Source organism: Clarias gariepinus, chromosome 6 (assembly GCF_024256425.1).
Source record: "Clarias gariepinus isolate MV-2021 ecotype Netherlands chromosome 6, CGAR_prim_01v2, whole genome shotgun sequence".
Classification (NCBI taxonomy): domain Eukaryota; kingdom Metazoa; phylum Chordata; class Actinopteri; order Siluriformes; family Clariidae; genus Clarias; species Clarias gariepinus.
In genome coordinates this window covers 34718774-34744910 of record NC_071105.1, presented here as the reverse complement: position 1 = coordinate 34744910, position 26137 = coordinate 34718774, and the positions used below count along the sequence as shown (strand labels likewise).

The following is a 26137-nucleotide window of genomic DNA, read 5'->3' as shown; positions in this document are numbered from 1 at the left end:
CTATTTTTGCTGGGCTGTAGTCAGGGCTATTATTAAATTTAGATCTAAATTAGATTTTAAATCTAACTGATGACACGCCCCAAGATTTCTAGCCACTTGTGCCAATTTTGTGACTTTGAAGCTTGATTTGGTGTCTTTTTAGATTTGTAATTGGTTTGTCGCCATATGGTCATAGAATTTTTTCTGTCTAGCAAATTTCGCCGATTAAAGGGTTAAAAAAATTTCCAGCAATGTATCTTTGTGACTTCTTGAGCAAATGAGCAGATGAGCAGTAAGTTTTCTGCACTCGCTTTGGGCTTCCAGATCACATTACAGCTGCTGGTTATGTGAGTCAAAGCAGGTTTAACAACCCAGCACCAATGTGTAAAGGATGACTGAGATACAAGTGTGTAAACTGACGTTCTCAATAATGAATCACTGATTACTGTTCCCAATAGTACATGTTTTGGAGATAAAGTCAGAGAGGCTGGATAGAGGTGGTTTGGACATGTTCAGAGGAGAGATGGTGAATATACTGTATCGGTAGAAGGATGCTGAGGTTGGAACTGCCAGGCAGGAGGTCTAGAGGAAGACCAAAGAGGAGATTTATGGATGCAGTGAGAGAGGACATGAAGTTAGTTGCTGTGAGAGAAGAGGATGCAGAGGATAGGGTTAGATGGAGGCAGATGATTCGCTGTGGCGACCCCTGAAAGGGAACAGCTGAAAGACAAAGAAGATTGCTATTGCCAATGTCCACTCACTCATTACTGTAGCTCTCAAGAATCAAACACTTGTTGTTATAGTTCCCTAACAATGACTTCACCATTGCTTCCAAAATTTAATCACTGATGCTTTCTTTCCATCAGTACTAACCAAGAAATGCTCACGATCATTACCAATATACATTAATCATCATTGTTCCCACTGACCAATCACTGATCGCTGTTGTTTCCACCAACTATCACAGAGTACTACATTTTATCCATCAGCTCTTAGTTTCTCCTCTCAGCTATATTTACAAAAGGAAAACTGATGTATTTTGTATAAAACCCTTTCCATATTTTGTGGACATTTAAGGAAATGTTTGTTTATGGAAGATTAATTTCATTCAGAGCTCGCTCACTAACCTGGACTATGAGATGGCACATGGTGATGACATGCTGATTCCTTCTGCCTCTGAAAGCCTGCGTTTGAAAGCCTATCCCCTGCCTCGCTCCCCATGCTGAAAGCTCGACTCTTGGAATGAGACGCCCTGCATTCCGCCGGTGCGGCCTGAAGCTCTTCTAAGCTGTGAGAGGTACTACTTCCTCTCTCCTCCTGGAAAGAGAGCAGAGCTGTATTAGCGTGTATGCCATCATGAGACCAAATTAGCATTCAGAACTGCGAAACTAAAAGGTCAGGCGTATTCATTTTTTCCCCTGTTATTACCATTGCAATTTTTAAACGTTCTACTTACATGCTTAGCCAGCCATGGGTCATGACATAGGTATATCCTAACCTTGTTAACATTATGCAAGGATGGAACCATATGCCAATCTGCATATTAACTATGAGCCTTGGGGTCGCCTGAAGGCAGCTTATGGCAAATTACACACCGTTTTATAAAATATTGGATCATTATTCGGTGCTCGTTCACCTGATATTAATACATCAGCGTTTGAGCACTATCCTTGCATCGCAGCGGAAATTATACTATAATGCATTTTAAGACCTTCCTGTTGGGTCATAATTCGACACAAAGTGTCTTTTATTTAAGTGATTAAACACTTCTCTGAATCAATAATGATTTAAGGGGGAAAAAAACGGTTGCTTGTGGGCCCTTCATTGTTATGCAGCGCATATTAAATTAGCAGTGAATCAGTAAAAGGAAAATCAGCAGAGCGAGCCTGAGGAAATGTGACAATCAGCATCATCACCTGGCTGATATGCCCAAAAGCCCAAATAACAGACCAATGCAAGAACACTGATTAGATAATTAGGTAATTAAACATGCATTGATTATCTCATCAGGTACTAAGACATGTAAATTAAGATTACTGTGGCAATTAAGAAGTATGATAATTAGAGACCAAAGGAATCCCCTGAGGCCTTGAGAGGATCCTGCTAGACAGCTACTGTATAAAAGGAGGGGGAGACAATTTTCCCAACGTTAAGCACTAAAAAATCATGTTTTAAATGACAGCTTTCTCAAAAAAGGGCAAGAATGTACAGAAAACTAATTAAAAAGTCATGATAATAATAATAATAATTATAATAGTAATGATAACAACATCAATAAGAAGAAATTCAGGGCATTAATATGTATAGAAAGATAAACAATAAAGGAAAGAGTGAAAAAAAGTCATATAAATGTTTATTTACTGAACGTGCCCGTGCCTTAGTTCATGTGGAATTTAATCAAATGTACAGTGCCATCTGTTGAAATTTGAAATGAATTAAAATTGATACGTGTAAAGTGCGCAGAATGAAGGTGTGAGATTGTGTTTATTACATACATTTCAGTTGCACACCCAAAATCGCGTATCAAAAAAATTTACAGTACTGTTGAATTTTGAGATGAACTAATCAGTTTTACGTGATGTTTGAACAAACAGACAGGCAGACGAAAATTCCAAAAACCATCTTGATGTGTTCTATTACTCATCTTACGTCTCACAAATTATTTTTTCGCAAATATATTTAATATACAAAAACGGCGACTTTACAGTTTCGTCATATGTATAGATGTGATATTTATTGTATATACATTTTTTATATCTTATTTACATTATGTTACATTTATTGGCTTTTTATTGATTTAATCAATTTCCCAGATAACTTTATGGAATTTTATTTATTTATTTGTACTTATTTAAATAATAATTTATTTTATTTGTTTTCTAGACCTGAGAGCTTTTATGCCTATTTACCTTGATGTCTCTCACAACTAGCTGGTACACACTGTGGTCATCAAGACTGAGGTCATCAGGAAGTGCCGGAGAAGACGACTTGTCTGAGAGCTGCTCTGACATCAGAGAGGCCTGCTCCACCTCGGCCAATCGGATCTTTGGAAATTAGAACAAAACATGTACAAGTGTAAAACCTATCCATAAATCCTAAAAATATTTTAGTTTTTGATTTCGTTAAAGCATAATCCCAAGTCAAGCACGTTCAAGTCAGGTCATGTCAAGTATGGATGCATTTAAAGAGGAAAAAGGAAAAGGATTTACAAATTTCCATATCAGAAGCACAGCATTCTGTTTGATGTTTGGCATCAACATTGGGGGTTTCGAGAGCTTTTAAAAACTGTTACTTTATTTCACGTCCTGTTTCACTGTATGTTTAACATATTTAATAATTATCAGTCGTATAAGTGTATTTCTTTTGGATTCATAATGATATAAGTGTTTTACCATAAGCAATACCATACAGTATAAATAAATAAATAAATTAATAAATTAATTAATTAATTAATAAAAATGTATCATTAAACAAATTATTATATATGTTATTAAATTTAATATGTATACACTGTATATACGTATATATATATGTCTTCTCTTACAGTAAGGGTCAGGAGTAGCTCAGTGGTTAAGGCATTGGACTACAGTTCGGAAGGTCCTAGGTTTAAACCCCATGACCACTAAGTTGCTACTGCTGGGCCCTTAACCCTCTTAACCCTGCTCAGATGTATAATGTGATAAAAATGTGAATTGCTCTGGATAAGGGCGTCTGCCAAATGGCGTAATGTATATGTAAAAAACGTCTGTCGAAAGCAAAAAAAACAAACAGGACATACAATAGGACACACACACATAAACAAATAAAAATATGGAAAAGGAAAAAAAAATGGGACATAGGAGGAAAAAAAATAGAGGTACATGTGACTCATATTTCCGGGTCAATTCTCCAGCACCAAAATACAGAAAGGTATTACATATGTCAGTGCATTTTAGAAATTGTTGTGTTGAAAAAACTAAGCGCTGTTTACTGGCTACAATAGAGGTGGACCTAAAAACATTCCCGAGGTCGAGAGGAACACCACAGGAAACAATACTGCTTGTGAAACAGGACAAGTTACACTACGATGAATTTCCACCTAAGTTATAATCACAAATGTTAGTCTACCAGATGATCAACACGGGACTTTAACACAACGATGTCTAAAATGTACTGACATATTCTTTCCTTAAAAGAATTGTTTTTATGTTTTTTTTCCTTCTTTTCTCTCACCCATGTCCGAAATCCAGACAGTCAAATCCAGGTCAATAAATAAATTAAACAGTAATCTTTATTCCTATTCTAGACTCTCTCCTTTGCTGTATCAGCCTGCTTGGTACGCTACAGGAGCAGGAGTGATAGTACAGCAGGGCTGTGTTCAATAATAAGAGCACTCAGTTTATAGACCGTTTCAATCAGTTTAATAATAAGAGCACTCAGTTTAGACCGTTCAACTGTCATACATTCATAAAGGTTTCACAAGTGCTCATGTTCTTGAACTCGGCCTTGCTGTGCTCCTGTACTCTCGTGCTCTGTCCAAGACGAATACCTTCGGATGCCGGCGCTGATGAACAGATGAAGATGAAGTGGATTGCAAAAAAATAAATAAATAAAAAGATATATATATATATATATATATATATATATAAAACAGAAAAGATTGGGACTTAATTTGGTTGTATTTTCTCATAACAGTTTCATGTATTTTAATGACGCTAAGAATTTTTTCTTCTCAGCAGCTTTTTAAACTCACCCAGTGCCATGCGACATAATACTGTAGATTAATAGCTAACTAAGAGACTAATAACTAATAGCTTAGCTGGCTAGCAAGTCAAAGTTCGCCAATTTTATTTAATCCTTTTCTTTTTCGGACCCAAAACCTCCTAAAGATTTATTCTTGTCTGGAGCCCTTTTTAGTTTTGTAGTATGTTGTATAACACATGAGTAACAGCAATACAGATGTCATTCCTGTCTCTTACTGTATGTTTGATTGGCCAATTGCGTTTTTTAAATAACTGAAGTACTAAAAATTATCAAGATGTCTTTTATAAAGTAACATTAAACGAATGTTTCAACAGAATCAGAGAAATTAATAATGAAATGTGTGCCAATTCTTTTAATACCTATATGGAACCAGGAGAAATCATACAGTATGGACAGCACAGGATAACATATTTGCCTTCTTCCTACATCTCTATGACCTAGGCTGATATCATAGTGTATACCATGTCTCCTTTAACAGGAAGCTCTGCAAAGATAAAGTGGAAGGGGAATTGGAGTGCAGCGAAGTTACAGCTCATGGCATTTCAATTTCCAAGGACCTGTAGTCCCACTAACGTAATACCAGCTTGCCCCTTTTGAGGGGGAACGACACAAAGGAAATCTTCCTAACATGCGGCTGTCTGGTCACTCTGCTGAATCCAATAAGTGCAGAAGATTGATCCAAAATGGACTGAAGAACACAAAATACAGGCTGGAGCAAAGATTGGCACAGGTAATTCTGTCACCTAAGCTTTTATCCCATAGCTTATCTACAAAGAAGAATCTAGTACATTTTGCTTGGAAAAATGTACCAAAAAAAATCCTAGACAAATAAAGAATATCTTTACAGTGCTGATAGAAAGTGATAGAAATAAATGCAAAAACATTTATTTATTTAGTTTTAATTCAATTTTGCACTTTATATGTTTCCCTCCTTATCGTTCTACACACAATCCTTTGCTTGTTTTGTTCATTTATTAAAAATAAAGACGGAAATATGCAATTTTCACAAGTACTCAGATCCATCACTCAGTACTTGGCAAAAGCATGTTTGGCAGTAATGACCGATTCAAGTCTGTTTGTGCATGATGTTACAAGCTTGCCACACTTTTGGAAGTTTCTTCCACTCTCTTTGTCAGAATCGTTAGAGCTCAACCAGGTTGAACGTGCAGGGTCAGAACACAGCTATTTTCAAGTCTCTCCAGAGATTCTCTTTTGGGTTCAAGTCCAGACTCCAGACTGGGCCACTCCAAAATTTTCACATAGTTGTTCTGAAGCCACTTTTGTGTTTTAATTTGGATCATGGTCTTGTTGAACTGTGAATCTTTATCGCAGCCTGAGATTCAGAGCAGTCTGGAGAATGTTTTAAGTTAAGCCTTTATTTGTCACACATACAGTACATTACAGCACAGTGAAATTCCTTCTTCGCATATCCCAGCGTAACTGAGGTCAGAGCGCAGGGTCAGCCATGATACAGCGCCCCTGGAGCAGATAGGGTTAAGGACCTTGCTCAAGGGCCCAACAGTGGCAACCTAGTGGAGCTGGAGATCGAACCGCCGATCTTCTGATCAGTAACTCAGTGCCTTAGCCCTCTGACCCACCACTGCCACCAGTTTTCAACCCATCATAGCTATGCATTTTATCTGCATCAATTTTCCCTCTTTACTGACTAATCTCCCAGTGCCAGTTGCAAAAATTATCCCCACAGCATGACGCTGCTGCCACCATGAAATAGTTTTAACAAGGGGATGTGCAGTATCTGATTGCCTGATTCTAATCTTTGTGTCATCAGACCAGAGGCTTTTGTGTCTCATGGTCTGAGAGTCCTTCAGTTGCTTTTATGGAAAACTCATACCTGGCTGTCATGTACTGTACAGTAACCTTTGACTTTTGTATGGCCACTTTACCATATAGGCCTGATTGGTGGAGTACTGCAATGATGGCTGTCCTCCTGTAAGTCTCGCCCATCTCCACAAGGGAACTTAGGATCTCACTTATATACCCCTTTTCCACTGCTCTGGTTCCCGTGCCGGTTCCGTGCCGGTTTTTCCCACAGAAAAAAATTGGTGCCGGTGCCCAAAAATAAGCACCGAACCAGCCCCTAAACTCTGCTGGTCTAGTTGCGAGAACCTGAGACGTCACGAGCGGTGGGCGGAGTTATAGGGAGTGGTAAAAAAAATGGCGGAGACCCAAAGTCCGTTAATGTGGAGCCCGGACGAAACAAAAGCGTTATTTCGGCATTTTGGACATTCGCCAAGATTCAGCAGAAATTGGAAAGTGCTTTAAGAAAAAAAAAAATGTATGGGGAAATAAGAGAAGAACTAACAGTCGCAGGCATCAAACGAACAACCGACCAAATAGTGTATAAGCTAAAAAAACTGAAAAAAGACTTTGAGCGGTTATAACACGTCGAATAAACTGCTTTTGGATACTGAAATACATTTTTCTACTAGTTTGGAGAATAACCGGTAAACTGACTTCGGCCATGGTCGTTTGTGTTTAGTGGGCGTGGCCTGTGACATATTATCATGCAGCTCCCGCTGAGCTCCTGTCTAGTGGAAATGCAGGCCTGGCACCAGCACCAGTGTAGTGGAAAAGAGGTAATAGTGACCCTTACAGTAGGTTCTCGGTTACCTCTCTGACCAAGGCCGTTTATCACTGATTACTAAGTTTGGTTGGACGGCCAAATCTGTAAAGACTATTGGTTGTTTCAAATCTCTTCCATTTAAGAAAGATGAAGGCTATCGTGCTCTTGGGTGCTTTCAGTGCTCCAGAATGTTTTTGTCTCCGGATCTTGACACAATCCTGTCTTGTAGGTTTACAGACAATTTTCTCAACCTCATGGATTTGTTTTCACTCAGACATGCACAATCTACTGTAAGGCCTTATATAGAGAGGTCCATGCTTTTCCTTAATATGTCCAATGCATTCGTTAGGGACAGGTGGACTAGAGTCAAGTTACAGGTCCCATGATTAAAAGAATAAACTGAACGAACACCTCATCTGTAATTGTTATGGCTGACATTTAATTATCTAATAACCTTAGCCATAAACGGTTTGCTGTTTTAAATATCCCCTCCTGCACCTAAAGTACTAATTAATTAATTAATTAGCATTATCATACGGTATGTATGTATTTAATACCAGCCTTAAATGTCATACCATTATTTTTAAGCATATAAGAAAACGTGTACTTCTACTTGACATATCACAATGAGAGACAGTAGCACTGTACTTGGCCCTCGCTCTCCAGCAAGAAATTTGGGCTTAAGCCCAAAGGTTAAATTCAAAAGTAAATCCTGTATAACTGTCTAAATAGCACGTAAGCTAGCAGGTAATTAAATCCTCACTATGCTAGCTTAACTCAACATGTGGCCCTTAAACAGTGTTGACTTTTTGATACAGAATCAAATTACGAAGCAAACAGATGAAAGGTTCTTCCTCTGTGTGCAGTATGTTGAGTATGTGTGTATATGTGTGTTACCTCAGTTGGCTGGCACCTGCACCCTCTGCACACCACCGGGGAGGAGTAGTGGTGAAAGACAGATCCTGACAGGTTATCAATCATCTGCATCTCACCCTCCAGAGAGTCCTTAATCAGCAGAGAGACACTGTCCAACCAGAGGTTCTCCTGCATATGAAACACACATGCCAGGATCATCATCTGTTATTGTGTCCTTGTAGAGTTTTTTTGTGTTTGCTGATCACTCTGATTCCATATTTTCTTTAAGGCCATACATACTATATTTTGTATGCGATTGCGGGAATGTGCACAGATCCTTATGAACAGTTTGACAGCAAAACGGGATAAACACCGCATTTCAACTTGTACTCATTTTGACAAATTATCATCTACTAATGTACTAATGAACTAATGTAACAACACTAAGGAGACTTGCAATCTCTTTGTGTACAAAAGACATGAGATATTTGCGCTGGTTGGTGGAACCTGCTGTGTTTTGGTATGCTTGGTTATGTCTGAACCGCCCCGTTCTCCTCTTGGGATTTTTAGGAACCTTTTTATAAACTTTCAGGACAACTGATGAACATGCGTGGGTTGACGCCTGATTGGACCTCATATGCTGCCTCCATATACCATATTAAGGCAGTGTCATCATAAAATGATGTGAAACTGAAAATTGTATGGAAAAGAGACGGATTCTGCAATGAACTAAAGTTTTAGATTGTTTTTAATGTTTCTCGCAAACGTTTTGTGTGCAACAAAACCCAACACTTTTTTCTTGTTCCAAGTTACTTTCATGACTCACTACTAAAGCACAATCAAAGCATGGGTTTGATTTTATTATTATTTAAACTCAACCAGCACTATAATCATTACTAAATGGCATAATTACATTATCACAAACACAAGACTGATTTATCTATTGGGACAAAACTTTGGCAGATGGAGTCGATGTTTTGCAAAACCATGCAAAATACACAATGATACTGCATAACCAAAAAAGTTTTAAAAAGTAAAATTTTGGCAGTCATCCTTTTTAATACCATTGTGACTCAAAACAATGCACAAAATATTTTTTAATAGCTTGTAAGTCTTCTTTATCCTTTTGAATGAACTTTTTCCCTCTCAAAATAGAGATATCTCATTTTGTAGTCAAAATGTTCATATTGTGGTGTGGGCGGGGTTTTGCACTAGTAACCATCATGCTTTACGGGAGGGGTTGTTAGGTGTTCACCCTGTCGAGGAAAGGTGTTTGGGTTAGTGGCTTCGGCCAGGGTGTGTGTGTGAGTTAGAAGTGTGTCTTTATTAATGTTGAATGTGTTGTTTATGCTGTTTCGTGCCGTTGCTGATTAAATTACTCCCAGCCATTTGCATTGGGCAGCAAGGAAGCTCACTCGTCTCTCCAAGTTCATTCTTAGCGGTGAAAAACGCTACAATATGTTGTACAGTATATTGTAGGTCTGATGTTTCACATAGAAAGCAAGAAGTTACTATCATTTACAGTGAATACAGTATGCATATAATGTGTAATGTGCAGACAAGGGCTTATCCATCACGTTGGATAGAAATAGATTTATAAGTAAATTGTCTATAAGCAATAAAAAACCTGTTAGTTTGCAGTGCGATCAATTATTTTATGTTAAAAAAGTAATATACGTATAACAAATTTATTAATGAAATGTTATGCATGTTTACACTTTTACAGAGTTTTGTGGGTGTCTCTAAATGTAAATCAATTATCCCATAAATGTATGTGATTTATGGGCAAACTTGCATTAATCACTATAAATATTAAGATTTTTTTTTTTTTGGAAAATTGCATACATGTGGTGCAAATGTTCTTAATACAAAAAGATTCATAAAGAAGGGATATTATATACAGAAAATTATTGTTGGTTATGAACTATGAGAGGCGTTCAAGTCAAACTGGGATTTTACGGAAGACATCAAGCACAGCATGCTGATGTAGTTCCTGGGAGGCCGGCATTTCAGACTTGATGCAGGGAGACTGATCATGGCTCTGGCGTACTGAGAAAACTATCTACTACTGTATAAAGGTATCCAAGCAGTAATGAAACACTGGGATAAGTGCAGTAGTGTAGCAGGGGATAACTGTATATAGAGAAATAAAGGGAGTTTTTATTCCCATTAATTTTTAAAAGTCCCAGATTGACTTGAACGCCCCTGGTCCTGTTGCCTAATGCTTTCCAGGCGCCTTCCATTAGCAGGGAAGAGTATGAACATGACACATTCCTTACATGACTGCACATTTATTGCACATTACATCCAAAGTGCCTCTCAATCAAGATTACTACACAAACTGAAACTCGCTCCCCCTACAGCCTCCTCTTATATATGCATGCTATTTCCTCTATTTCCCCGTGGCCTGCAGTAGAATCGATTAATCAAAAAAGTATACTGCAGTCCTTTGGTACTATTTACCGCTGGTGCAGAGAAGTACTAGAAAACGCTGCATGTGTCCAATTAATTATGTGTCACTATTAAAAAATAGGTTGAGGATTAAACGGTGGGAGCCGTCCAAGCTCTCCTGTGCGTCTTATTAATAAGTCCACTACCACTTAAGATATTCAAAGCAATTTACAGAGTGTCCCAAAGGTCTCCATACACAGGGGAAATTAACATAATTAAGCAATTACATGCATAACACCAGATGAGTTAACACAAGTTCATCACGAGTGGCGATCATGTAAAGGATGTTGTGTAAATAAAGTTATGTTTTGTTTAATATATTAAATATAATATATATATATATATATATATGCTATTTTTATTGACCCAGGGGTCAATGAGGTGTGCGTCTTAGAAAGTACAGTAAGCAAGTCTGCATAAAACAATTCTTTTTTTTCCGCTGCAATGTTTTCTGGTGCTTTTTTTTCTGCTTTCTTTTTGCATCAAAGATGTGATTATAACTGACTGAATAGCTCATTTCTGATGCATGATTAGTGAAAAGAGAGACAAAAGCATAAAGAATAAACCCAAATGATCTCTGTTTCCATCTTTTCCACACAGCCTGACAGGCTCTTTGTTGCCTGGGAGGTGATGGTGGCAGAGACGCTATTTTTTGCTGGTGTTCAGCGAGCCGTATTCCTAGCCAGTCATGCGTGAGCATGCACGTCCAACAATCCTGGAAGCCGTCAGGTGAAAAGCAGCAGAGAGGTCATTGATCTGCCACGTCAGACACACAAACACTGGCGCTGCTTATCAGCCGACACTTGCCTCTCTGGCCTTAGACCCTCATTACCCCTCTTATATACCCTTTATGGCTCTATATATACTCATTCTGGACAGAACTCACCTCTTACTCAATTCATTCCATGCTGCTTATACATCAACACTCCATACCTGGAATGACACCTCATACTGTAGCACATCCTTCAGGTTCTCAGCTGTGCCTGGACGATATTTATTTAGGTACCATACACTAGAGATTATTCTTGGGATTCTGAGCTGTTCTTGGACAACACGTATAGAAGAATACCTCAAAAGGAACACACATGCATTTAATCAACGCTATGCCTTAACTACTTAGAAAAGTCTCCAATACAAAACAGCACAAGCCACGATATAATGTCGGTAGATTAGCCATGTACATTTACCCCATTTGGCAGAAGTACTTTGTAGTCCATCAAAAATAGTACAGATCGTCATCCATCCAAGACCCAGTTGAGTCTTGATGTATCATCTTGAATGCATCTTGCGTCATGAAAGTGTCAATACAAGCACGAAACTCAGTCGGCAATGCAAATTTCTTTTTTGACAACCAGAGGATTGCATTTTCTCCAAGTGAGGCCACTCTTTGTTGTCTCAAGACCTGACTACACCTAGTGCTACAACTCTTCAGAAGTTCTCCCACACATGCCAATACGAATTTAGAGTATGGCTGCCAAATTTCTCTTCCTAAATTCTTGTGCTGATTCTGTACTGTAAATTAAAGCAGTGGTGGTGGTGGTGGTGCAGCAGTTATGGGTTTCAAGCCCAACACTACAAATATCCTATTTAATCATCTCTTCTCCTGTGGCGTCATATTATATCTTTCTAACTAGCTGAGATATGTGCAGAAAAGAATTTCACTGCTCTGTAATGTACTGTACATGAGAAAAACCAAAGGCTTTTTCTTCTACTATAGCTTCCCAATTTAGATTTTATGCATCAGTTCTGTCCTAATTGGTTGCAGGAGTAAATCCCACACTGTACCTCAAGTTCCCTAAGTTCCACGTAAGACTCGGTCCACCACGTGATGTTCACCTTACAACCCGTGTCGTTTTTGTGCCTAAAGCTCAAGTTACAAGTGCCATTGGATAAAACTGATCTGGTTCATTTTGTCAAACTCTCATTTGATAAATGTAAAACTACCAAGCATTCTTTGTACTCTTTGATGGTTCCAACACATCATTCGCATTTTATTAGTGCACCACGTCTCACTCTGTTTCCCATTATGAACACAGTGGTACATATAAATGTCCAATGTCTCAGGATAATGCCTGTAGGGCCAATACACAACAATCTTTTTTTGTCTTGACATTTTAATAGGGCACCGTCACCTTACAAGATTTTCCGTTAGTAATTGCAAACCCTGCTCGAAAGAACTGTACGCTGGGTTGAAGCGCATCTCTGAGTGCGATTAGAGCTAAGAAATCATCGCTGACACTCACAATGATGTGGCATTCTCCTTGAAAATATAAAAAAAAATGTCTGAGGCAGCAAAATATGAGCCACTTATGCACACTCATCCATGATTGAAAAATAGCTCCTTTTTCAAAAAACTTTCAAATGTATTACAAAAAGTTCTTTAGTATATGCATTGTCATGCCTGTGCCTGAGCCTGGAACTCCCAAAGCAGATGCGGTTGAACTCCCATGATCTTCAGCACACCCGGGCCAGCCATTAGAAATTATGGATGGAGACAACTTTTTCATATTGGGCTCCTCATCCACACGCACCAACAACACCTACTCACCTCTCTTAGCTCTAACACAACATTTCAAATAAGTGCTTAACCATTAGGGTTTTAGTGATGCACAGTTGAAGTCACTAACAATAATTTACAAACCTAGTCCCATCTACAGTAGGCCAGGTTCTGTTTTAAATACAGAGTACATACAATACACTGATCAGTCATAACATTTAGATCACTGACGGGTAAAGTTAACAGCATTCATCACAAATTATAGACCTGCAAACTGGTGACAGGACCATGGGTACCCAATGCCTGGTTCGACAAAAGATCAGCCAGTCCACTCTGATCCCACAGAAAAGCCACCACGGCACACATCAATGAAAAAAGTTAATGCCTGCCATGATAGAAAGCCACCAAATCACCCAGTGCACCTGAGGTTACCTTGCACAGGGCCCAGTAGGCAGAGATCCCAAGACTGCCGACTCGACGTCGTAAAATGACCAAGCAGTCCAATCCATGGAGGCCCCACCAGACAAGCAGTCCAATCCATGGAGGCCCCACCGGACAAACCAGTCCGATCCATGGAGGCCCCACCAGACAAGCAGTCCAATCCATGGAGGCCCCACGGGACAAACCATTCCAATCCATGGAGGCCCCACCAGACAAGCAGTCCAATCCATGGAGGCCCCACCGGACAAACCAGTCAAATCCATGAATGCCCCACCAGACAAGCAGTCCAATCCATGGAGTTCCCACCGGACAAACCAGTCCGATCCATGGAGGCCCCACCAGACAAGCAGTCCAATCCATGGAGGCCCCACGGGACAAACCATTCCAATCCATGGAGGCCCCACCAGACAAGCAGTCCAATCCATGGAGGCCCCACCGGACAAACCAGTCCAATCCATGAATGCCCCACAGACAAGCAGTCGAAACCATGGAGGCCCCACTGGACAAGCCAGTCCGATCCATGGAGGCCCACCGGACAAACCAGCCCGATCCATGGAGGCCCTGCCCTTTATCCCACAGCATGGGGCAATTGAAGGAAAGTTGCTCTAACATAAAAAAAAAAATCTATTTTAAGTGTCAGCCATCAACATATGCACCTAAAGGTATGGTATAAGATACCATGTTTAAGATATGGTCATTTATCTAACTGTAGATTTTAAATATTAAAATTGCAAAAAAAAAAAAAAAAACTGTACAAATTTAACACATGGCTGTAGATACAGTATATGCTGCCTTGTAAAGGACTACCTTAAAACTTAGGTCAAGGACATCTATAACCCCCACAGGGTGTACAGCCCTCCTATCCAGCACCTATCCCTGCTTAGTCAGACAAATTCTTTTTAATAACCCAGACCGCCAAAGACATTTTGTAAATTGCTCCAGCCTGGTGTCTGTGATTACCTGATACATCCTGCTTCCTGTTTAATGATTAAGTCTTGTTTAATTTATGTCTTGCTGGTCAACTGACTATTCCGCTGCCTTGAATGTCTTCGTTGGTATGCCAAATTGGTTTTATATAGTAGAAGCAGAAAACCTGCAATCTGTCAGCTTGTTTTATAATACATCTGCTGAGCAAGCCCTCCATCAGACAAGCTCTGCAGCAGTAATATAAACAGCAGTGATTAAGCTAGTGTAATAGCTGAAAACTGCATAATATCCTTACTTTTAAAGCTGGCAGCTATTTTTTATTTCCTGTTTTATGGTAAGAAGAAAAAATCATTAAGCAAGTATTAAACTTTAACAGCTTTAAAACAAACACCCACAATTCATTCAGGAACAGCTGGTTATGATTCTGGGTTGCATAATCAGACAACAGACAGAAAGGATGTCTCCCTCTCTCTTGCTCTCTTGCTCACTCTCTCTGCATCGCTGTATATGTTCTACTTCTCATGCTCGGCCCAACCCACTAATTATGCTGCTGCGGCAGTGTCAGACTAAGTCCTCAATTTGGAAGCATGCCATGGCTGGTAAAGTTATTTAAATAAAAAAAAAAAGATTAAAAAGAATGAGCTTTATTAGATAGCACGGATTTAACACTGTGATTATGTGCACAATCTAAAGAATAGCAGGCTATCATTAAGAGTCTCATTAAGTTTCACGGTTTATGAATTACACTCCATACATGGAGTACTCTAAGCATTCATCAGGATAACCTGTACAGCTGTTCATTCATGATTGTATCTCATCAGGCAGTCCCATAGTGGCAGCACACATATCATACCCAAAACCCACACAGATATAAGGTCAAGAGCTTTAATTAGTGTTAACATTATATATCAAAACGGGGAAAACTATGATATTAGTTACTCTAAGCATGGAACAATCATTGCCCAGTTGTTAACTGTTCAGGTTCCTATGCTGTTGTAGCCCATATGCCATAAAATTTTAAAAGTGTGGTCTGAGACGATCAATTTCTTTTAATTTTTGGGACTTTCCGATTTTCAGTTCGAAACGCTTTAATAGCACTAATAGACTAGATTACTGCCTGATGTGTCTCAAGTAGCTATAATTCGTACAAGTTTTACCATATTAAAATTAAGACAAACATCTAAAACACAGAGGTGCTGTGAAAGATGTTTTGTTCATTGGTAAACTGTCGTCTCAATTAAAGTGATCTTTTTCTTTTTCCCGCCGCTCTTCCAGTCCAGTTGGTGGCGGTAACACACCTACTGCTGATAAGCACAAAACAAGAGAATTGTGTGAGTTCTAGATGGTACATTTGCAAGTTTACCATAATAATTTAAAAGTGTGAATCGATTGTTTGAAATGACTCATCAATTTAAAAAATCAACCAAAAAGAAAAATGGATTAAACTGCAAATTTGATTAAATCGCCCAGCTATGATGCTCACCAAACTTACAAAGTTAGTTTTCATTTAGTTAAGTTTAGTTGTCTCAGGTTTGTCTGGCTTGTCTCATCAGCAAAGAAATTCTACCCGGAGAACTAACATTCACTGATTTTTTTTCTCCCATTATTCTGGGTAACCCTAGAGAATATTTTGCATGAGAGTCCCACAAGATCAGCCAGTCTAAAATACCTAAACCAGCCTGTCTGGCATTAACAACCATGCCACGGTCAAAGTGACTGAGATCACATTTTTATTGTGAGTCAGCGTTTGTGGGCTGTGCATTAGGCAGTTTTTAAGATTCTTGCAGTGTTTTTTTAGTATAAATCTCTAATACCAATTTTAGATTATCCATTAATCCAAATGTTACTGTTTTTTTTTTAAGGTTAAAGGTCTTTTAGGTCAAAGAAGCGAGACAGGATTATTTCCTGTCCATAAACAGCGCAGGGGTAAAACTAACTGCCACTTTATAATTCAAGGTGTCTCATCTCTGTTTTTTTTTCTTCTTTTTTACAATTCTCTTTTTAAAAGCTCATTCCTTTCCTACGATTGACTTTACAGAATGTTTGTTCTTCAGTCTCTGCAACGAGTCGTTTAAATGATGCTACTACTTTTTCCTCTCGCTTCCTCTTCCTCACCTTTCATCTCTTTCAAGCACGTCCTGCTTTTATATATAAAATAGACGCCAAGCGCAATCATGGCCCTGTGTTGATCGAGCGGCGAAATTGGTCTTGTTGGTGCTGCATTTTAAAATTCGCAATCACTGCAGTCTACAGGTGTTGCTGCAAGGGGCTATGAGCTATTCTTGGAACGGGGCTATTAATAGAGCAAGTAGCAAGTCCAGACAACTATCTAGCTATGGCCCAAAACAAACACACACCTGCACACACTAGCACCAGTGACTCATACTTGAGGAAGGAGTACATTCTGGTTGGGTGGGGTGGTGGTTGTGATGGTGGTGCTGGTGATGGGATGGGGTTGTTTCAGAGAACAGAAGCTCCATTACTTCATGTTCATGATGTCAGTACTTGGTACAGAGTGTCCCTGCTGAGCTCTTTCAACATCAGATGATTGCTCGGATGTTTCTGCATAGTTTATATCAGACTTTGTGCTGAAGCCGTACATGAGTCAGCTTTGCTTCAAAGTTCATTAGGTCTTTACCTCCTTATTAACGCAATTATATAAGTACGGTATATTATGGGGTGTCAATCAAATGTCAAAAATATTTTTTTAATCATAACCAAATAAAAAAAAAAGTTGCTCGGTTTGAGGCTAATTAATACGTTGTAGGATCAAAGTTGTGAAATGCTGAACATCTGGTTTATTTCAATCTTAAAAGCCATATACAAATAACTGTAGTATTTATTCATTCTAATGGAGTATTTATTGTCAGTAAACACGTTTAAGATCCGACTACTTTTATCTAACTTTCTTTAACGTGTGATCCTGTGCCAGAAAAAACCTTGTTGAGTTATGGATAACCCAATACTGTCAGTATCCAGCACTAATTGGGGTGTAGGACCAGTGCAGAAGGCCAACACGTTCACATATTTATTCTGTCCGGTCCATTTATTTTAACTGATCCAAAATAAATGGACTGAAAAAGTGTATAGATGTTTATATCTGTCATTTCTATTTGTCTTAAATGCATCTTGTGATCAGATGTTATAAGTAACCAATTTACCAAGCGGTCAATAAGCTCATTGAATCATTTTTTTTAATAATTCAAAAGTGTGAACCGATTTTGTGTGAACTGACGCATCAATTCAAAGAAGTGAATCGAAAAAAAAAAAAACATTAAACAGCAAATTTGATTTAATCAAAGTCCAAGGCAAGTCCAGCAAGGCAATTCTACCTCCAAAACTACCATTTGCTGAAGGCATTATTTTGAGGATGTCTCTCCAAAATCTTTATTACAAGATGCTCATGATAAAATCTATTTCATTAATGTTAAAGTAAATTTTAGTTCAATGGGACCCATATAAATACTGTTAATTCTACACCGGGGAATTTACTGTGTACTTAAAAAATGTTAATAACTGTTTGTTTTTGTTTATTTAAAAAAATGAAAGAATAAAATAAAATAAAAATATTTTGATCTTTTTATTATGACCTTTAGAGTAAATTATGTGAAGTGTCCTCCATTCAAGTTCCGGTGAATTAGTTGTTACTATAGAAACTATACTGCATTAGAGCGAGCGGAAACCTGTGATTAAGCTTTCAGCGAGAAAAACTGTCAGAGCCGCTGAGACAGAAACCCAGTCGGTCTCTGTTTAGATTTGAGAAATTCAGCAGCACTGTGGTATAGCTTGCAATGCATCCCATAATAACAGTTTATTTCATTATACTACATCATTCTTTGCACAGTTCGAGCAGCAGCGATGCATGCAGCAGTGATGACCGGCCTACCTGTGCAGGTGAGTAGAGCTTCCTGTGGTTGTGTGATTCATGTCCTCCACTCGGAGGGGTGTACCCGCTTTGGCTGGCATGGACGTGAGCCCCCACCATGGCTGCCTGTCTGCTTCCACAATCAAGGCTTGGCCTCTCTCCTCCAGCTCCACCTCCGCCGCCGCCTCCGCCAGCTCCTCCACCTACACTTCCAATCCCGATACCCGGCCCAGCAGCGGCTGCCAGCCCACCCAGGCAGCAGAGCCCTCCCTGTGCAAGCTCTAGCTCGATTTCGGCGTCCATCTCCGCCTCCTCCTGCGCTTCTTTGTTCGAGTCGTCCAGGTGCTTCATTAGCACGGCAACTACCACGTTGATGAGTACAAACTGAGCTGTCAGCACAAAACTCACAAAGTACATGGGCGAGATGAACTGCAGACTGCCATTGCAGGAGTAGGTGTCGCCCGGTGGGCACTCGCGCAGTGTGTCCTGGGAGGAAAAAATATAGGGATTCAAGTAGGTAGACTTTAAGTGCAGTTTAGCTAACATCCTCTAATGAATATTTATATCTACTGTAAGGCTCAGTGTCTTATAATAGTGTTTGCATAATTTTTGGTTATTTTAAAACAAGATCGTCCTTAATGAAGAGGATTATTTCGCTACTCTTACCACACATCTAGCAAGTAGGGTAGGAAGTAAGATTTTCAATGTAGTTTTTTCCTCTTATATTCCTTTAAGCCCCTTTCATACATACTGTGATGAAAAATCTCATCGTAAGCTTTTACGAGAACTAGGAGTTCTCAGCAAATGTATGAAGCGAACAAGGAATATGCGCAAGTCTTGCGTTGAGGATTGCTCGACAAAAGGGCCACGACTACGAGGAAAGCTTGGCAAGAGCGGTGGAAAACGGTTCTCGCTGAACTCGTGGGACTTTTCCTCGATCTGCTCATTCGCTCAGCAAACTTGTTGACGCTTGACGAGATCAGCGAGAACCAGGGGAGTTTAAGGAGAACCTCAAGAATGAGTCATTGAATTTTAGAAGAAATGTATGATTTTTCTTCTGGTGAAACGCCTGTGAAAAGAATTGACAGGTCCTATAATTTCTTTGCTTTTTCCAGAGTTTGGCGAGATTAAAGAGGGGCTTGGGGAGTTTAAAAAGAGCCCTGTGAGTGCCAGGAAATCTCCAGAAGTACGACAATTTTCTCGCCAAAATCGCTTTCTACAAGATTTGTTTTTGGACCCCTGTATGTATGAAAGGGGCTCTAGGGATTCTGTATGAAGGCTACTCTACAGAATACCTTTCGATCTCATATGTTTTGATAATAGTAATAATAAGAAGAATATTAATCATAAATATAATAATACCTTCATGATCCCGTTCCAATTGTCACCGGTTGAGACTTGAAAAAGTGTCAGGAAGGCCATCCCGAAGTTCTCGAAGGTGGCATGGCGACTCATCCCCTCACACGGGTAATCTGCATTGCATACTAAGACCAGAGACAAAACAAATAAAGATAAAATAAAAGTGATACTTTTTTTTTTTTTTAAATAAACACTACAATGACGTTAGCTGTCAGGCCAACAGCTGTGACATCTGTCATTTAGATTAAGGGTACCATTTACCCAGTTCCCCGAACAACTCTACACCCAGAGCAGCATAGATGAAGAACAGCAACATAAACAGCAGACCCAGATTTCCCACCTGCAAAACACACAGTCATTCAGCATGCCATTAGCTAATTACAGTAATCACAAGAGCTGAAGTCGACGTTTCCTTGACATTTCGAATAAACAAGATGTCAGCAAATAATGACTCATCTGAATAAATAAGCAAACAAATATCTGTTTTCTTCCCACTAAATGCCCATTTGTAGAGCTGTACTGTCGAGCTATATGTTATATCGAGTCTTAAGAAAATGCCTTAGGAAAACAACGTGCTCAGATTGTATTAAATGCAAAATTGTTCCGGAGCTCAGCAAACAGATTTATGGCAATGTAATATGCACTGCAAGTGATAGTCTGTTGGTATAACAAGATTGGCAGTGAGACTTACAGTATGTTCATGGTTAGTTCAGTTCCAAGCACATTTGGTGTAATACAGAAGGGTTAGACACTTTTACAATATCCTTCCATCCATTCCTCTATCCATCCATTGTCTATATTGATCATCCTACTGTATGTAGAGGATCGCAACGAGGCTGGGGCCTTCCTTATGGAACTTAGGGCACAAGGTGGGGTACACTGTGGATGGGGTGCCAACATGGGCACATTCACACACCCAGTCAGACATAATGGGCAGTCCAGTCAGCCTGCACTGCATGTTTTTCAGAGTACCTGGATGACCAGAGACAAGATTCAACCCCCAATTCTGGAGTAATAACCTACTGTATAAGCCTTTTGGTTGGACAAGGTTGGAATTAGGTTGTGTTTAAAAGTTAGAATTGCTTTGAACTGACCACGGAACCATATTGACTACATGACGATGGGCAAGAAAAACTTCAAAACGATATGAACACTAAACAGTGTTATGGCCTGAGCGGGACTCAAACTCAGGTCACTGTTTTAAGACCGCTAACTTCTGAATTACCAGAAAGCATGTTGTCAAATTTCCTTGTTTTAGGGTTGCATTTGCAGTGCTGTGTTTGTGTCTTTCATTCATTCAATATTATCCCAAGTCATCAAACTGGGGTTGTCCTCGGACAGTCTAGGGACTTGATGTCCCTGTTTTGTCTAAATGAGAATGATTTTTGTGCATCGTTATTAGAACCTTACTGCCACTCTCTAAAGTTCCTAGTTTGGTTTCAGTGTAATGTTCCAGCTTAGACAAAAATATAATATTTAATAAAAATTCCATTCTGTCCCAGAGAAAACATTAATTCTGTAATGTCACACGTTTGTCTCAGGAATGTCCCTCCCTGAACACCATTGTATAGGGTTTCACGAATCATTCCCTTGGTTACTGCTACATTGAGTGAGCATATGTTCCTGAATGGTGCAATGGTAATGCATTCCCCCTGTCATCTGGAGATCTGTGGGGATGCTGCAGCCATCCATAGAAAAAAACGGGGAGAAAAACGAATATTAAAACAAGAGAAAAGAAATAACATGAGCGGGACATTCTCTGCACATTTGCATATAGTTCTCCAAAGGTCCTGTGGACGTCTAGGGAACACCCTCCAGTAACGTCCCAGGGAAAGGGGAACCCTACACAATGATTTTTAGATGCTGTCCTGGTAAAATTTTTGTTCAACTTTTAAAAACAACATTGCCTCAACGGTGAACGCCATCGCGACATCTTTACGACCAAATTACAGCAATCATCCAACGTTAGGGTTCCTGCTGGGAATGCTCACATGTAATCTCTATACTAAGTATCTCATTTAGACTGGTAAATTACACTGCACTTGCTAAAGGAGTATATTTGCACTAATATGCACTATATGTGTTGTATATGGTGAACTTGTAGGTAGAAATTACAATAATAATGATTATAAATATAGACGAATGTCAATATAGTCGTTTATTTTGCACTTGAATAACACAGTTTATTTTGTAGGCCGTGGTAATAAATCCTTTTTTATGAATGTTTCGAGCTTGTAAGTGATTTTCCATGGTAAATAAAGGTCTCTGTTGACTTGTAGCACATAAAGTACAAGTACAAATAGAAAGCCAGAAAAGGATAACTTTAACACAAAAATCTTGTTTATATCCTGCAGAATTTTAACTTGCCAGTTAGACACATGCTTGGTTAACCGAGCATGAGCGGAGCAATAGCAGTGCTGGCTAGCCATGTCTATAAGAACTATGATGCAGCTTTCTAGAGAAATGTCTAGTCCTTCATTGCTTATATTACCCAAGAGAATATGCAAAAGTAGGGGGAAAAAAAGACAGATTAAAATGTGATCTAAATAAGGGAAATGAGAGGATACATAAAGAAAGTTACATTTCCTTTTTTTCCAAATATGCAAGACAGAGGAGAATATCTCAGGAATATAAGATCAGCTAATTAGCTTTCAGAAGTTTACACTGCAGCATAAGCAATAAGCTCTGTGTGGGTGTGCTGTACTTGCTGGGGAAAAAAAAAAAACATATTACTCCAAGATTACAAAACTTTCTCAACTTAGAAACTTTAAAGAGTAAATTAAGGTTAAAGACGTGAATGCCGTCTTTAAAAACTGGTCCTCTCCGATTGATGTTCTTCATACTGGGAACCAGAAAGCGATTGATCTTCATAATGAACCTTTATCGCTCTTTCTTAGCTAATGCTTAGTTAGCTAAACTACCCTTGTGTTATGGTAGAAGTATGAGACTGGAGAGGCACAGTCCAGTCTGAAGAGTCTGAGTCAGTGTAGAGCAGTAGAAAGTGTTAAGCAGTAGAAAGATTATTAAAATTGTAGCACAAGAAAGTGTCACAATTTCAGTAATCTGTATATTACAGCACCATGCTGTTGCATTCTCAAATCTGATCCTTTAAGAGGCATTAATTTAGCTTCAGGAACTGCAAGGCTCTTGGGTCTAAATCAAAATAATCCTTGTCACTGGGTTATAATAATGCACTTATATTTCATGGTTTCTATAGTAACGAGGAGATTTGACCAGAGGGCGCTTTATATTATCTAAGTAATGTAAAAAACCTTACGAAACGTGTTATTTAAAAGAACTATTTCACTTTGTAAATTCACTTTGTGAATATTTTTGGACATTTTGGTATTTTTCTTCTTTAAATTAGCATACTTACAAGGGACGGTCATAAAATTGCTATTATTGCTAAGAAAAAATTATGTAACGAAACGAACATTGGTCGTGAGCTTAGCATATTCTCCACCTAAGGAGACACACTTGATGAAAGAGCTGGTGAAGAACCGTTTTTGAAGAAGCCTTCGTTTTTCCACTTGAGGAAAAGTTCCACCTTGGTAATCACCTCGTCACCACCATAAGCCTGCCGAAGTGTTTTTTCAAATGATTAAAGAAGAAGACGTCTGTGGGGGGATAAATAAGAGGGATGAGGCAGAATTTCGTACCACTAGTCGCCCGTAAGTTTCCACGTTTTGTGAGCTGAATGGGCTGGCATGTCATAAATAGACGTACTTAAATTTTTTTTAACTGAGTGCACCGTTTTGGTTTTGACATCGTGCGAAACCTTAGCGCGTTTTTTTTTTTGTTGATGAACATACTCATTTCCGGAGACATAATTTGGGCAAATATTTTACAATTTTTCATACAATAAATGACCCTGTGAAGGAAAACAAAAGGTCCTCCTCAGCCCTGGTCCTCTGCATGTCCTCTGATTAGCCACTTCAAACACCCACAGGGGCATTCAGTGGGAGATAATTTAAAGCTACAGAAACCAAACCAGGACGAATGAAAAAGGAGTGAAATAGAAAGTAAATCAAGCATGCCAGAAAGCATGATCTACAGTAAGTTGTATTTTAGCTGGAACAGACAGATTGGAGAGCTGTAAGATCATTTTTATCAGTTTTACATTTATGGACGGGATCCAGGGTCTAGAACTGTGCATCAGTAAATCCTCCAGCAAGGGAAGAATGACGTTCCGTTTTTGTGCATGCTTTTTTTATTGTCTTTGTCATATTAAATTCAAGAGAGAAAAAACAAATAATATACCTGAGGTAATGCCTGAACTACCGTGTCTAGCAAAGCACGCATCCCGGTGGCCATCTTCAACAGTTTCAGCACTATGAATAGAGAAAAGAATCAAAGTTAAATAATAATAATAATAATAAAACAGCATTATATACTATATAATCTGCTATTCAGAGACATTTTAATGGAGGTCCCAGTGGTCCCACTTGCACGAGAAAATGAAATACCAAGTGTCTAAATCTTCAAAAGAATGTGGGCGCAGAGGAGCTGAGTCTAAACCCTTCGTGGATGTCTTAAAAGGCCATTAATTATCATCAGGGACCTCCTTAGAAAGATTCTAACCCACCTACTGTACCACCACCACCACCACCACTTGCCCACAATTCCATCCTGTGTTACAGACAGGCAGCAGTCAGCTTTCACAAAGAAAAAAAATGGTCTAAACTGTTCAGAGTCTTGTGCTATTGTGCCCTTGTGTGTGTCATCTGCACATAATTACAGCTGGGTTTCCTCATTCATGTGTATGACATTGCTGAGCGGAAGACACAAAGTGAGAAGGAGATGAAAAGGAAAGAATGATATTAAAGCCATGAAGGAAGAAAGAGAAAATGGAAAAAGTAAGCAAGGCAAGGAAAGAAAAAATAAGGAAGGAAGGAAGGCAATGCTAATTAAAATAACATGCTTCCTAAAAAACTTTGAACCTGCAAATGTTTCATAATTCATGGCATAATTCAAGTACAGTATAAAAGCAATACTGAGATCCTAGAAATTTATCTTGAAGTCACAATAATGGAAGAAGTTTTCAGCATGTGACTGACCTCGGGCGATCCTTAACACCCGCATGATCCGAATAATAGTGGGGTTTATAGGAAGTGAGGCGTTAATCTCGATTTCCTCCAGAGTGATGCCCATCACAGACAAAAGCACAATAGCCAGGTCGAGTTGATTCCACCTGCAGACAGACATTTATAAAAGTGAATAAAAGAGAGGAAGAGAGGGAGGGAGAGAGAGGGGGAAGGTTCGTTCATTTATTCATTAGAGATATCATCCCACAATTGACGGCTCTGTTGTAATCGTTTCTGATGAGCTGAGTGATTAATAACTGAGTATTCTGCACAATGGAAATGCAACCACTGTGTCTGACATATTAAATTCGAGAGCAATAAATTAGAAATTTTTATTATTTTTTTAATATTATGGTTTTCTCCTGCCTTATCATTATGTACACCTGTTCATAATGCTCTTATGCGAATATCCAAGCTACTAATCACACGGCAGGAACTCAATGCATTTAGGCATGTAGACATGCTCAAGATGATCTGGTGAAGGTTAACCTGAGCATCAGAATGAGGGAAGAAAGGTGATTTAATTGACTGGTGGTGTTGTTACTGCCAGATGGGCTCATCTGAGTATATATGAAATGGCTGATCTACCGGGATTTTCACACACGACATTATCTTTACAGAGTGTTCACAGAGAATAATCTGAAAAAGAGAAAATATCCAGTGAGCAGAAGTTCTCTGGGTAACAATGCACTGTTGATGCCAGAGGTCAGGAGAATGGCCAGACTGGTTCAAGCTGATAGGAAGGGGAAAAGTAACTCATACTGTAGCATCTTGTTACAATCGAGGTACCAAAGGTTCTGGTTGCTACAGTAGTGCTTGTGTACTGGTGTGGAGGATATTTTCTTAGCATACATTAGTTGATATTATATGTCATGTTAGTTGGTAGTATAATCAATGATAAAAAAAAATAAAAAAAACACGGAGCTGCTAATTTTTCTTTACATCAGGTCCTGAATGACAATAGGGAAATAAATCAAAAGAAGGATGGATGGAAACCAATTGATTTGTCGCTTGTAGTTGGTGTGCAGTTTTAAATTAATTAATTCATTTGTTTATTTATTATTATTATAAAATTTCATTTTATACACTGCACTATACTTAAAAAAATGCATATTGCTACAACAGTCCATACTGTTTAATCTTGTGAATCAGTCTTCATTTTAACCACACATGCTTCTAATTTCCCATGCACAAGTTGCCTAATCACGCCAGCTTTTTTTTCCCCCCCTTCAATTATTTTAAAGGCAAGCTGCTTTGAAACCTGCCGAAATTAATCAATGTTAAGTAACAGACTGGCGTAATTACAGCATCGTTCCGCATAACATCTTGCACATCCAACAGGCTGAGAAAAC

At 38.9% G+C, this 26137-nt stretch overlaps 1 protein-coding gene across 1 annotated transcript in view; it reads right to left on the bottom strand.

Annotated features, from left to right (window-relative positions):
• The window catches only part of LOC128526720 (voltage-dependent T-type calcium channel subunit alpha-1I-like), a 129539-nt gene that overhangs the window by 5730 nt on the left and 97672 nt on the right, over positions 1 to 26137 (bottom strand). The window contains exons 26-33 of the mRNA XM_053498853.1: positions 24759 to 24892; positions 23962 to 24032; positions 19963 to 20041; positions 19705 to 19826; positions 18364 to 18828; positions 8204 to 8350; positions 2889 to 3023; positions 1107 to 1296 (exon numbers count right to left, since the gene is read on the bottom strand). Of these exons, the coding sequence (XP_053354828.1) occupies positions 1107 to 1296; positions 2889 to 3023; positions 8204 to 8350; positions 18364 to 18828; positions 19705 to 19826; positions 19963 to 20041; positions 23962 to 24032; positions 24759 to 24892 (1343 nt within the window). The remainder of the gene's footprint in view (positions 1 to 1106; positions 1297 to 2888; positions 3024 to 8203; positions 8351 to 18363; positions 18829 to 19704; positions 19827 to 19962; positions 20042 to 23961; positions 24033 to 24758; positions 24893 to 26137) is intronic.